General features: G+C 36.0%; 1 protein-coding gene across 1 annotated transcript; it reads right to left on the bottom strand.

Annotated features, from left to right (window-relative positions):
• Positions 1-8,657: 8,657 nt before the first annotated feature.
• LOC140743809 (uncharacterized) lies at positions 8,658-10,469 on the bottom strand. The gene has a single exon (XM_073075395.1). The coding sequence runs from the start codon at positions 10,467-10,469 to the stop codon at positions 8,658-8,660; it is 1,812 nt and encodes a 603-aa protein (XP_072931496.1).
• Positions 10,470-15,470: the final 5,001 nt, after the last annotated feature.

Raw genomic sequence — 15,470 nt, 5'->3', positions numbered from 1 at the left:
GCTGGCGACATATTTTATACCGGATAAATAAGATACTAATTGTTCGTCCGTGTACAATATTATTCATAAAACACTGTCAACCCATAAGTTACTAATTTAATGAATAACATGCGGTGTGAGTATTCATAAACAGAACAAAAATATAATTAAATAAATTAACAGTATATTTATTTTCCCGATTCAGGTTTTTATCGAATTTTCGAAATATCGAATTACTTACAAGTTTTATAGTCGGACGTTTTACATAGAATTGGTTAGGTTATGTTGGAACGTAAAATAAAATACAAAATTAAGCAAACAGGGGCGTGTTAAATTTGTGCGGAACCCACTCCAAGCGAGCTTTACTCGCACGCGTCTGGTTTATTATATCAGGATGTGGGCGCAACGGTAGGAAGGTCTTATATGGTAGTTCAATTTATATAAAACTAGCTGATAGCTAGAAGAATATGCATTAAAATAATTTATTTCCTTATACTCGTAGTAGGAGAGCCCATGATTCTAAATGTGTACAAACTCGAGCGTCGTTGCAATCTATACAATTGTGCATATATTACACGTTAGAATGCAAAAAAGGTTTTTTTTTCTTAATTTCGGTGGGGAGAGCTTCTAGAGGTCAAACATGTAAAAAAAAAACAGATGGAAATACTAGATTGCCAGATTATTAATAGAGTATATAATCCACTCCACATATCTCTTATGCCAGATATATTAGTGACCGTTAGACTGGCCGATCACTACCCAAATTTTACATCGAAATAATTATTAAAAGTTACTACTAATCGTTACATAATTTCTAATTTTTATTTATAAAAATAAGCTACTTTTTAAGGTGATGGGCCATTCTGACATCAGGACGTCACCTATCCTGTACCTGTAGTCCCGGGACTAGAATAGGGCTACGGTATCACTTCCTGTCGTAAGAGGCGACTAAAAGGGGGCTTCCGGGGTTGCGGGCGGCAAGATTGGGAGGTCGAGCCGTCCAGCAAGCAACTCATATACCAGACGGTGTGGTAAGTCACCTAAGAGGAGTCCGAAGGGGCAATGCGATCAGAGGAATCCCGGAGTCGTCTTGGCAACGCTGAGGACGGCCACCGGGGGGGTTTTAGTGCGGTAAGAATCCCACATAACCCTGTGTTGCTCCCACGGCACAGGGTACTTTTTGAAGGTTTCCGCCTCGTAAACAAAAAAAAACAAAAAAAAGGACATCACCTATCCAGTGAGAAGAATTTACGCAAATGAATCGAGTTTTTTTTAACCAATAGTTGCTAAATTGCTACCTTCATAAATATATATCGTATTGGACCTCATAGCTTTTAAGGATAAAAAAATATTATGGATTTTTGATTACTCATGAGTAATTAAAGGAGCAAATGCGAAATTAAATACATTAATTGTTTACAAGCAGGCTCTTCTTGATAGAATTTATAACTGATGAGATTCATACATGATACATCACAGTGTAATAGTAGAATCATCTGTGCAATAAAAACATGTTTTTGATCCTTCAAGGAATTAACAAATAATTTCCCAGGGATTCATGTTTATAAGTGATACGATCAGTTAGCATAATGATACAGGGTGTGTGTCTTTTGCTTCAAAATGACTATTTTTCGCCACTACTTCGACGAGTGATAATCGGCAGATAATGATGCCAGGTAACGATTTTTTGCAAGTTTGTAACACCCTAGCGCCCCGCCCAAATCGTCAGTTTATTATAAATTTATTATTTTAAGTATGTAATTAGCCTACCATACCTTTATCTGACGCGCTCGAGCATTTCCAGTGGTCGATTTCTTTTATTAATTTGACGGACTCCCCTGCGCAAGCCTCCTTATATAGAAAGTTCGTATATGGATACTCTACAGGGTGTAACGTATCTCCCATATATTAATCTGTCAAGCTCGATTAACTTCCGAAAACCTTTCTTGGGCTAACCTTCTATTAACAACAACATTTTAAAAAAATACCAAAAGTTCAGAGCATTAACGTGCCATACCCACTATCGGACAACTTCTGATCTGATTCAGGTAGGTTAATTATTGAATACGGAGACGGTAGTTCGAAGTTAGAAGTTAATACAATGTCTATTTAAAAACTAATATTATTATTTTAAATCAAGTATTCTCGCACAAACATATGAAAGTTTATGGCCTCATACCGATCTCTATCTGAGATGAGTTGCAAATACTTTTAAGGACCAAGTTATCCATCCCCCATTACAATCCACACTGATCTTTCAGGATCAAATTTCTAGGCCATAGACGAGCACGCTGGTCAAGTGCCCGCTGGTAGACTTAGTTCACCTTTGAGAACTTTATAAAGATATTTCGTTTGCTTTTCTAATCCATTAAAATAAAATATCTGTGGAATTTAATAATCGCACCCGCAACATATCATGCTATTAGACAGCTTATAAATCTATAGGTCTGCTTCCCTCTGTGCCCAGACCAGTTTATAAGAGCCTGCTATGTTAATATACATCGAACACTGTTGCTGTAATAATACCGAAATAGCGAACTACTTCCTCGGGATGCGTATTTCCATTTCCGTGTTTATTAGGAGGCAGTACTGTCTTGAAACACGCACGGGTTTGTCGCGCTAACTGCCTTTACAAAATCGTGTTCAATCTAAGGCACGTATCCTCCAATCGCGCACGGGTTTGCAACGCCAACTGTTCTTCCAAACACGTGTTCAAGGCGATGCATGGAACTTAGCCATGAATCGAGTGGAAAACAATGTAACTATCAACAATGAAAACTTTGACAATGCTGTTCGTAATATTAAAGCTCAGTGGCAAAGAATCACTGAAATCTTGGAAAAAGACTCCAATGCTGCATATACAAACATTCTTACAAAGTTTGGATATGATTTGTCGAAGCTACAAACTCCATCGAGTATTATATCATTTATAGTTGAAAAAAATGTCCGACGAAAATCTCGAAAAATTCATGTACAACCAACATCGATCAGTCGCCGCAAAGAAAGAGGTCTACCATGCAGTGGAAGGATTCAATCAGGACGACCAGCCAAGTCAGAAACTGTGAAAAGAAAACGTGTTCATAATATTGCATCTAATATTGATGATAATGAGCCTCCTGCCAAAAAACATTGATTATATAAAATTACTACATCTGGAGGCACGGCAGTGCCTCCGCCAAGTCGAGCCATTATATTTGTTTATGTACCTAGGTATAATTTTGGTCTTAATAAAAAGTTAAAGATTTTGTTTGAGTTTTCTTGCCCATTCATTAAACACAAAAATGCCTTCGAACACACACGGATTTGTGGCGCTTAATCAAGGCGCATACTACCTGCAAACCCGTGCGCGATTGGAGGACGCGTACCCTGTATTGAACACGTGTTTAGAAGAACAGTTGGCGTTGCAAACCCGTGCGCGATTGGAGGATACGTGCCTTGGATTGAACACGATTTTGTAAAGGCAGTTAGCGCGACAAACCCGTGCGTGTTTCAAGACAGTACTGCCTCCTAATAAACACGGAAATGGAAATACGCCCTCGGGATCTGTATAATTTTCCGGGATCAAATGTAGACTATGTTCATTTCCATATCATATAACACATGTCGGCCAATTTTTTCGAAGATTTAAATAGGTAGCGGTCGATGCTCTCACCACGCAAACGTTAATAAGTAATTTCAGTAAGATTTGCAGCGATAGGTAACAGACTTCATACCTACCTGCTTATATAGCAGATGCTATAGCACTGCTTAAGCAGTCTGTTACTTTTAAGACATTTAGTCACATTTCTTAAAAAATACCGATGTGCCATTTGTGCCGCAATTTAATGAAAAGTTCTAAATTAGTACCCCTTTACATTAGGGGGGCGCGACACTTTTACCACAAAATAAAAACGAACGGAGTAATTTTTTACTTTAGGCCAGACCAATATATTGATTGTCAATCTATGTGAACAGTCTATGTCAACAACAATCAACAATCTGTTCAAAGGCACATTAACGGAATTACATTAAGTGTATACACCAGCGTAGGCACGCCACGGCCGGAGGCCTCTGGTATATAATATTATGTTTAAATACATTACATGGTTCAATAAAAAATGTAATCTGAAGAAAATGAGCTAACGTGCGGTGGACACACGGCTATAGTAAATGTATGTATGTACCGCTACTTCGGCGCCGTCATCTCGTTCTAGGTGACGGTCCGTTGACGGCGGCGGTGGACAAATGCTCTAAGGGTGGCGATCGAAAATCTCAAATCTGTTTCTTGAAAATGTAATGTAAATTGAATTTATATTTTTGTCAGCTTATATCCGCAAAATCGTACATGCGTGGTATCCATATTATGCTAAGTTTTTTTACAAAAATGATAATATTTTTATCTTTTTTTCTCTCATAAATGAAGATTTCTGATATCCGTTTGTCCAGAATGCATAATTGCATAATTTATTTTTGTTTCAGGTACTCGATTGCGTCGCAGGTTCATCATAGCTATGATGTGTATCTACGCCGTAAGCGCAGATCGGCGTGAGTACACAAATTGACACATACATTTATACAAGTAACTTGATATGACATACAAATAACTGTAATCGTAAATGTGTACCTTTAACAATTTTAACGATAAAGTAGCATTAATATTTAATTAATAAAAGCTTTTTTTTCATCACTTTGTACCTAAATTGGTCAAGCTTTCGTCAGAAACATACACTAAAACTCTAATTAGTGGACTGTAATGAAACTTTCTTTAAAATATAAGTTTCATGTAGGATACAATAATTATTATTTACACTATTCCATAGGAACCGTCCATGTTATATGGGGCCTTACATACAGTGGTTCTTTCCAGGGTCTCTGGCTGGGCGATTAGAGCTCCCATTCTTGCCACCCGCAACTCCAGAAGTCCCCCTTTAGTCTCGTACGACAGGCAGGGGATACTGTAGCCCTGTTCTAGCCTAAAATTTTGTTTAAAATAAATTTCTATTCTCTATTAATCTAACTTAAAAACGGTAGAACTAAAGTTCTATTATATCTAACCATAAAAGCAATGGCTAACTTTCATAGTGCTGGCTTCCAAAATGGCAAAATTTAAAATAAGCTGTCACTCCCTATTAAACCACCTTTAGGGTTGATTTTGAAAAACCCCTTAAATTAGATTTTTATTACTTTAAATCAGAAAGCTAAATACCAATTTTCATCCAGTTTGCTTTAAAACTGACGGACTTTCATACTAACTTTCAACCCCCATTTAACCCCCTTAACGGTGGCATATCAAAAAATCCGTTCTTAGTGCGCATCTACATTATAAAATGAAGCTATATTTCAAATTTCATGATTGAAAGCTTTAGTAGTTTAGTCAAAACCTTGATTATTACGTTTTGAACGTGAGTATCTTTTCGCTTTTATATATATAGATTAGGAGTTGTCATAAATATTTATCATACATCCTATTTACACCCGAGGAAGAAAATAATAATAATATATTGTAATATTTATATATAAGGTTACAGGGTAATTATGAAGAAAATATGTAGACTTTACACCTTCTTGGAAAGCTAGATAGTAAAGAAGTTTTTAATTGCCCTGCATAATAACTTTCATGGAACTTTTTTTCTTTTAACATAGTTTCAAGTCACACATACGCACACAAGTGAAAATTTTAAGTTTAAATACTCGTAGTTATTGAGCAACCACTTTTCACTGTTAGCAATTGTGTTGAACTTTAATAACGTTTTTTATCAATCGTAATGCCCCCTACCCAAATACGGCAGCAAAATGTTCGAAAACACAAAATTTTTAAATGTCAGTTATATCAAAAGCAAAAAGTTTTAGATAGCACATTATAGAGTCAAAACCTCATTAAATATAGTAAGTCGATTTACGATGTTTGTCCACTGCCACTGTCACCGAGCCGATACCGATAATTAATGACGGCGCCGAAGTAGCGTACATATATTTACTATAGTCGCTTGTCCATCACACTGGAACAAAATAAACCGTCTGTCGCGGTGGACAAACTATCGCCGTCACGACATACCTACTCGTATTAAAATCGGCCCCAAAATAATCTCGTTATCGGTATCAGCTCGGTGACGGTGCGGTGGACAAATGACCTTACCCTGTAGCCCTGTATACGTATAATGTAGTAATAATGTCAATTAGAAATAATTGCAAAACAATACAAAAACAACAATACAAAAACAGTTCAAAAACTATACGTTTTTGAACTGTTTTTGTAATTATTAATTGTCGGTAATGCAAAAAAATATGGTGAATGTAGGACCCCAAGGATACATTAATACCGTGGACCGCCTATTTAGGTAGTTTTTTAAAACAGAATCCAGCATCACGAGTACTTCTAGATAGGATTAGATATTCCTACTTGAGGTCGGCCACAGATGCCCCGCTACCCTTGAGGAACTAAGCTGGAACGCCTCGGAAAAGTATGTCTCCCTTACTACACTCTTCAAACTAGAACACAGCAGTATTTAAGATTGCTGTTATGAGGCAGAAATAGGTGTGGCGGTGGCGCCGCCGAAGTCGACCCACAAAGGGTTCTACCACCTTCAAATATATATTTATATGTATTATGTTTTACAGAGCCATTGTTCGCCCAAGAAACCACCGAGTCTACCGCTCCTAAATTTTCAATACAAGCAGCGGATTACGCGAACGAGTCCATGAGATGCCAGAAACAACATGCCTCGTTTGTGAGAGAACCAAGTAAGTACCTCATGCTAGGTAAGCAAAGTATGGTACCTGGATTTATATATTTATTATAATTACGATAAATATAGTGTAATAAGTAATTAGGTTCAGCCACTTGACGCGCGGGACCGAGATTCGAATCCCAGGCAAGCTTGATTTATTAAATTTAATTAAGAGTCATAAGCCGTCGTTGGGGTAACATGCGTAATGTGTTAATATTTACTTGTCACTTACTTTAATAGTCAAGAAAGCTTCTTGACGAAGCCCGCACACTTGAGAAATCCTAAAAAGTTTTAGGTTAATGATTGGCCAAGTGCTAGTCGAACTCTCACCCGAAGGGTTCAGTACCACCAAACTTCGTTGTTTTTATTTTTAGTAATATAGCAGCCATCATTATACATACTCTCTAAACGTTTCAAGTTCTGTATATTACGGTTCAGGAGATATAACCCTGTGACAGGCGGAGAGACAGGGGAGGTTATAGGGTTCCGTTTCTACTCTTTGGGTACGGAGCTCAAAAATGTGTGAAGTTAATCAATATGCACTTTGCCAATGTGGTGAATTATGGTGTTACTGTTCTTACATTGAGAGATGACAATCGGTCAGCAGTGGGACAGTAAAAAATACAATTGTAATCGAGGCTTTAACATATAAGATAAAAGCTTATGAAATATAATTAGATTTTGCTGCCTGACTAACAACATGGATTAATTTGTAAGCGTTTCATTGTTTATATTTTGTCATTGATTCTTCAAATTGACTACCGTAACGATAATAATTATGTTTATCTATATTCGTTAAAAATAAAAGAAATGTTTGGTTAATGATTTCGCATAACGGATTGTCCTGTAGGTACCCTTTAAATCATGTTACTACCACTAATTTTACTTGTTCCATGTATGAATGATCGGAAGTTTAATTTTGTTTAATATCGATAATCAATTAAATAGAAAATGCGTACAGTGTATGTTATTATCAAATTATCAACACGACATTCTATCAACAACATATTTTTACCGATTGACGGCTAGGTATTTAGATTGAATAGTTTACGCGTAAAAGTAATAAATACATCATTAAATAAATTAATTATTTGAAATACTTCTTCGTCGCGTAATACCTTACTATTACACATCGAAGAAATTATAGAGGAAACATGAACTTCAGCCAGAAATATTTCTGGATAAGAACATTTTATACATACTTACATGGAAACATCACGGAAACAATACCCCGAATCCAATACACAGCAGATGCTCTCCAATCTAACCAATCTTCATTCATCTCCGTGATTACCAACGAGCTTATCAACTATAGTGTCTCCCTATTCAGTTAACTTAGCTTTGGATACAATCCCCTATAGTCTTGTACTAATCAATAGTGTAATGTAGTGTAATTTTTTTCACTTATATTCCTTATGAATAGAATAGTTCCTTCCTTAAAATGTCGGTACCTTTAAAGAAAAATAATAATTCGTTTAGCTTAATTTAATAAATAATTAGTGCAATTAAACTATAAACTTTTTATAAATATTATTATAGTCGATGCTTACCTTTTATTATAATTATTATCTCTCTGCTATTTTTTCATTAATCAATGTTATTAAAAATATTAACAATAATTATTTTGTGCTACAAAGACAGCCGTCCATGTTTGTCCCTTTATTTCGGTGTACCCTGAAAATCAGCGCCTTGGTTACACTGCCATGGCATAGGCTGAGGGTAGTCCGTTTTACGGTTTATTATGTCGCAGCGCGGTACCCTCCTTATTTTTTAATATTGTAAGAACTCGATTTTTTTTTATGTTTATGTTTTGTTTTGGTTCTTGTTTTTTTAGTCATGTGTGTGCTGCTATGTATTCCGTGAATAAAAATTTATTATTATTATTATTATTATTCATTTATTTTGCTCAGCTAACCGGGTAGCTGGAAAGTACTGATAGCACGGGCCTAAGCCAAGTGACTATCAGCTGGGTTACTCGTTAGAGAGAGAGTGGTTTTGCGTTGTAACTTGAAAGAGAGATGAGGGTATGTTTAAGTTGATATGTTGGTGCGGGTTGTCCGCTTCACATTGTAGGAACTTCCTCACCAGTCTGCACGTGTTTAGTATCACTGCCTTCTGCAGCAGGTGGTAGGTGTTAGAGGGCAGGTTTAGAGAAATAAGGGACCGGTGGAGCTGTTTTGGTATTACTCCTGTTGTGGACAACACTATGGGGACTATGGTTACTTTTTGGAGATGCCAGAGGCGGGTTATTTCTTCTTTTAATTCTGTATACTTAGATAGTTTTTCTGCTATAGTAGTTTGTAAGTTGTGTGTATTTGGTATAGCTATGTCGATGAGATATCCAGTTTTGTTTGTTTTATTTATTAAAGTGATGTCTGGTCTGTTGAAGTGGATGGTTCGGTCAGTAAAAATCCCTCGGTCAAAATACAATTTTGTCGAAGGGTTTTCCAGGACAGTTTCGGGGATGTATTTGTAGTAGGGCACTATGGTGTCTACTAATTTGTATTGGTGTGCTAGTTTCTGGTGTATCACATTAGCGACTTGATCGTGTCTATGTTTGTAGTCTGTCTGGGCTATTGATTTACACGCGCCTGTAATATGCTGGATGGTTTCTGGTGAACTATTGCATTTTCGGCATGTATCAGTGCTTAGGTTTTTTATAATGAACTTCCTATAATTTTTAGTCTCAATTACTTGGTCCTGTATTGCGAGCATGAAGCCTTCAGTCTCCAGGAAGAGCTCACCTCGTTTAAGCCATGCGTTCGACGCTTCCTTGTCGACATTAATTTGGCTTAAATCTTGGTAATGTCTTCCGTGTAAAGACTTTTGGCTCCATTCAAGTAGTTTGGTTTTGTTATCCGTGACTTTTTCGTTTTTCTGTTCGGATTTGTCTTTTAAATTTAGAGGAGTAAATTGGTTGTCGTTGTTTGCTATCTGTTTATGAAGTGTAGAAGATTCTGCCTTGCTGAAGAAATATTGTCTAAGGGTTGTTATCTGTTTATTGTGTAAATTTTGAATGTCGATGAGCCCCCTGCCTCCTTCTTTTCTTGGTAGTGTTAACCTTTGCACACACGATCTTGGATGATGCTTTCGGAATTTGGTCATGGAGGTGTTTATTTTGCGTTGTAGGTTTTTCAGGTCTGTTTTGGTCCAGTTGATGATGCCGAAAGAATAGGTAAGTACGGGTATTGCAAAAGTGTTGAGTGCTTTTATTGTGTTTCTTGAATAAAGTTGTGTTTTCATAATAGTATTTAATCGGTGTTGAAATTGCTGTTTTAATTTTTGTTTTGTTTCTTTATGGTTTATCTGTCGTGATTGATTGTACCCTAAGTATTTATATGTATCGTGTTCATCTAATGGATCTATGTGTTCTCCTGTTTCTAATGTGTATTGGTGTTGATAGTATTGTCCTGCTCTAACTGAATTTATTTTGCACTTATCTATACCAAATTCCATTTTAACATCGTTTGTAAATTGTTCTGTTAGGTTCGCTAATTCATTTAATTGGCTCTCACTTTTTGCATATAATTTAATATCATCCATGTAGAGTAGATGATTTAAAGTGTTATTTTGTACCTCACGCTGTCCGTCGCGGGCTGTATCTTCTAAGGGGAATCCTGCGCAGGTTGAATTTAAAATGTTCGATAGAGGGTTTAGGGCGAGGCAGAACCACAGCGGGCTCAGTGCATCTCCCTGAAAGATACCTCGTAATATGTTGATTGGACGGATATCCTCTGTATCGGTTGAAGTATTGAATCTAAGGACTGTAGACCAGGTTGTCATTGTAGTTTTCAGGAATGTGATAATCGTTGGGTGTATTTTGTAAATTTCTAAAATTTGTACTAGCCATGAATGGGGAACAGAGTCATATGCTTTTTTGTAGTCAATATACATACTATAGAGATCAGTTTTGGATTTTTGAGCCTTTTTAAGAATGATAGAGTCTATGACTAGTTGTTCCTTGCAGCTTTGACTAAACTTTCGGCATCCTTTCTGCTGTTCGGCTAAGATCTTATTAGTGTCAATGTGTTTATATATTAGTGAGGATATACAGGATGTGATAATTTTATACAAGGTCTGCAGGCATGTGATAGGTCTATATTTTGCTGGGTTAGAGAGGTCGTTGCAGTCTTTTGAGATCATACATGTTGTACCTGATGTTAAGTAGGGCGGAATTGTTTTGTTTGCATCTGATATTGATGTTGGTAAGTTTGGCCTGCCCTAACAGAATTAATTTTACATTTGTCGATTCCAAACTCCATACAAATATCCTCTGAAAACCTTTCAGTTGTTTGAGCCAGTATATGGAGTTCTTCTTCTGTGGAACCATAGAGTTTTATGTCGTCCATGTATAAAAGGTGGTTTAATTTATAAACGGAAAAGTCACTTAGTGAGTCAATGTTGTTTTCTGCAATTCCTAAATCGTATCCTGTACTTGATGAATTCAACATATTAGAAAGTGGATTTAAAGCCAGACAAAACCAAAGGGGACTTAAAGCATCGCCTTGGAATATGCCTCTTTGTATTTTAATAGGTTCTGTGATTATTGTATTTGCACCAGTGGTCAGTTTAAGTCTTGTGATCCATTGTGTCATTGTATTTTGTAAAAAAGAAATAATTTTAGGGTGTATATGATAGATTTCTAAGATTTGAAGTAACCAGGAATGGGGTACAGAGTCGAAGGCTTTTTTATAATCTATGTACATAGAATATAAGTCTGTTTTTTGCTTCTGACTCTGTTTGAGAACTATTGAATCTATAGTAAGCTGTTCTTTGCATCCTTGACTGTATTTTCGGCAACCTTTCTGTTGTTCTGCTAGAAATTTATTTTCATCTACATGGTTATTAATTATGTGTGTCAAACAGGATGTCATTATTTTGTAAAGAGTCTGAAGACAAGTTATGGGTCTGTATTTTGCAGGATTACAGATATCATTTTGGTCTTTTTGCAACATATATGTGATTCCTTCGGTTATAAAGGATGGTAAAGTGTGCGGCATTTCTATAAATTTATTTATATATTTGAGAATAAATGGGTGTATATAAGTGAATTTCTTATACCAGAAATTGTGGATGTTATCTGAGCCTGGTGCTTTCCAGTTATGCAGTTTTTTAATAATATTAACGAAAACTTGAGCGGGAATATACTGGAATACCATAGGTTCCACTTTTGTGTACCTATGCTCTTCTTGTAAAATCCAATTAGCCATCTTATTGTGTTGGACTGGGCTTTCCCAAATCGTGGCCCAAAATGTACGCAGTTCGTGAGCTGATGGTGGTGAGTTATTAATCTGATTGTGATTTTGTGGGTTATGTGGACTAGTTGGTTTTAATCCCCGGTAAAACTGTTTTTCATTAGTTGTGAATGTGTTATTTTGTGTTTTACGTAGTGTACAGGTTTTATATCTTTTTAATCGATTGCTGATGGTACAAAGTTTTTGTTTCAAAGTGTCTAAAAACTCGGTCAGACATGTATTGGGGTTTTCATGGGTCGCGTGAATTTTATATTCTGTTTTGATAAATCTTACTTCTTTTTCTATCTTACTACTTCTATTTCCTTTAATGAATTGTGTTAATTGGCCTATTTGTGCTCTTAGTTTATCTAGTCGTCGTTCTAGTCTTATTTGCCAATTCGGTTTTTTTGGATTATATGTATTATGTGATTCTAATTTAGGTGGTATAGATAATTTACTTCCGTTACTCTTAGCTGCTGCCCATGCTCCACAGTACAATATTGTTTGTAAGGTTGTAAATTCTGTGTCGTTATCGATGCATTTAGGTAGTATGTAACTATTAATATAATTTACAATAGCCGCTAGTTTTGTAGACGATTTTTGTTTAGGGATATAGCTTCTCTGAGTGGGGTTAGTATCTTTAAAATAGTTGTAAGCTGTGTTAAAGATTTCTTCTATTTCTGTTGTTTTTTGTTGATCTAAATGTAGTGTTTTTATTGTTGGTGAGTTGTTTGTATTATGCATATTAGTAAATATTTCCGAATCAATGTTATTGATAGTGTTCTGTTCATTAATATTTTCTGGTGTTGAAATAGGGATTTGAGTATGGTTATTTTTCTGTAGAAGTAATTCACTGGCTACTTCATCTTTAATAATTTGGAGCCTTTCTTCACTTAAATATTTATTTTGCAAAATTAACCTTTTTTGATCGGCTATTCTCTGTTCTGTTACATGGCTTAGATGCGGGTACTTTAATATGAATTCCTTGTGAATTTGTCCTCTATAAGCTGATATATTTGTTTCTAATAGTGTTATTTTGTAGTATGAACGCATAATTGTTATATTGTGTTCTGTAGTCCATCTCATACGATGTCTTGTATCGTTTATATCTGTTAATTGTGATTGTATAGTTTGTAAGTTCTGTATTTGTGCGTTTGTTTGTGACTTATTTATGTCCTCACGAATTTCCTCATAGATTCTGTTTATATCATTTTGTGTTAGTAGTTTTTTATTTACTATTGCTCTTCTCTGATCTCCTACTCTTTGTCTGCTGATCGTATGCATTTCTGGAAATTTTTCTATGAACTTAGTATGAAGTGAAGGTAAATAACCGCTTATATCAGTTTCCATTAAGGTAAGCTGAAGATATGTGCGTAGGATAAACTCATTCATTGGCTTACTCCATTTTCTACGCTTATTTAAGCTGGCGGTGGTGGGTGCAAGGTTTTTGACTGGATCAGCCTCTTGCACAACATCCTCCGTCAGCATGCTATTACCTGTAGTGGTTGAGCAAGATGGTGAATGGGAATAAGGGTTAGTGGATGGAACAGACGAAAAACTTGCCACTGACTCTGAGTCGTGGTGGTGATCTGCAACAGTGTTGGACTGGGCAGAAGTTTGCGATACGGCGTCCCCCCCAGAATACGTGGGACAGCCCGAGCTTGATTGCTCGGGGCGGGATTCTCCATCGCGATTCGCTCCGGTACCCGCCTGGGGTAGTTTATATCCGCTTCTTAATCGCATCGCATTCAACTGTCTTACTATGGCTCCGTTAGTCTTTGGTGAGTATTTAGCTGAAAGCTGCCAAAGTCCGCCCCTCACGTAGTCGCTGGTGGTCGGACTGGACGTGGAGTTAGATTTTTAAGGGGCTTATTATTATTATTATTATAATGATCAATTTGGCAAATGGAAATGCTGCCACTTTACTATATAATACTAAATCCTTTGTTTATATTTATATATAGTTTACATACATATTCCATCTATTCAATAACGGGGACATAAATACCTTTTTCCCGTGGGGACAATCGACAATCGGGAAGGTGCAAATCACCACAACAATAAGATGTTTTATTGTCCTTATTTGTATCATCACTACACATTACTCGTATAAAACAAAGTTGCTTCACACTGTCTGGCCCATGTTCGCTTAGATCTTTAAAACTACAAATCGGATTTTGATGCAGTTTTTTTAATAGACAGAGTGATTCAATAGAAAGGCTTGTATGTATAATACATGCATAAAAACACTTTTAATTATACAGGATTCGTAAATAAACACATTTTTGGGGCTTAGATTGCAAACGCTGGATGAAACCTACAAGATAAATCAAAATAATGTTCTACAGTATCGTACACCTTGAACAGATCTACAAATAAGTCCGCGATAGCATATTTCTATCTTTATTGCGTACTCCATAACGACTTTTTTATGATTTAAAAAGAAGACAAAAATTAAGTTTATATTAAAATTGTTTTAATCGATACAAGATATTAATCTTAGGATTAATCAAAATAAATTATTTCAAAAAATCAAGAGTTTAAGCAACGTTAACGTAAGTAAGTTTAACAAATTGGGGGTTTTACCAGAAGCCTATCAAAGACGTGTCAATCGGCCGGTATGTGAAAGCTCTTCAGTCGAAACGAAATCACTGCTACAAGTTAGAATTTGGTGTGGCGGTTGTATTTCAACGTTTGAACCATATTGCTCCTACTATTTTCGAATATATTGTTGTGAAATATTTTACACCAACAATGCGAGGTTCGGAAGTGGTTTCGCTGTATTGGACGACGAGAGTGGGTTCAACGAAGTAGGGATCCTACTATGGATGACGGCATGTGTGGTCGTAAACACCTGAAGGTGTGTGATGATTGCAAGCCTGTACCTATTAGAGCCCAAATCTCCTGCACTCAGGGAACTCCGTTTGCGTCCTATCGGAGATCAGCGCGTTGTCTACATAATACCGAGAAAAAAAAACTACCGAGACAGATTTATTGATAAAAAGTCCTGTATAACACGATGATGCTTACAAATTATAATTTTTGTATGTCGAACCTTGATAAGTCCACAAATCGAAAAATAATGTTTTTTCTCCTTATCGAACTCTAGAACCTTTATTACTCCAAACACTCTAAAGAACTACAAGTTGATATGTTAATAGGTTTAATAATAATAATGAATAATCCTTTCCAAAATAAATTATATAGATTTTTATATAAATAAAAATCAAGCATTTAATGTATGTAGAAAATGAAATAAATGTATAAAATTTGGTCTTTATGGGAGGTAATTTGGATGCATAGTTTAGTAGACGTTCGGTCTATATCATATTGCGGAATCAATTAATGGAGTAGCGCACAAAATATGATTCTCAGTGAAGTTATTAGAAACGAACCATAAAGAAACATAATTCCATTTCTTGGGTATTTAGATATTTTCTTAAATTAACATATTATATGTACTGTTGTGAAATACCTATTTAACTAACATGTGAAGTAGCTCAACCTCTCTGTAGTAAGTGTCGTAAACTTACGTGGAAGATCATTGATT

Source organism: Epargyreus clarus, unplaced genomic scaffold (genome assembly GCF_041222505.1).
Source record: "Epargyreus clarus isolate Ecla_fem2 unplaced genomic scaffold, WU_Ecla_fem_2.2 ptg000007l, whole genome shotgun sequence".
Classification (NCBI taxonomy): Eukaryota; Metazoa; Arthropoda; class Insecta; order Lepidoptera; family Hesperiidae; genus Epargyreus; species Epargyreus clarus.
Note: the sequence above shows the minus strand (reverse complement) of the source record. Positions and strands in the feature narration are given on the sequence as shown.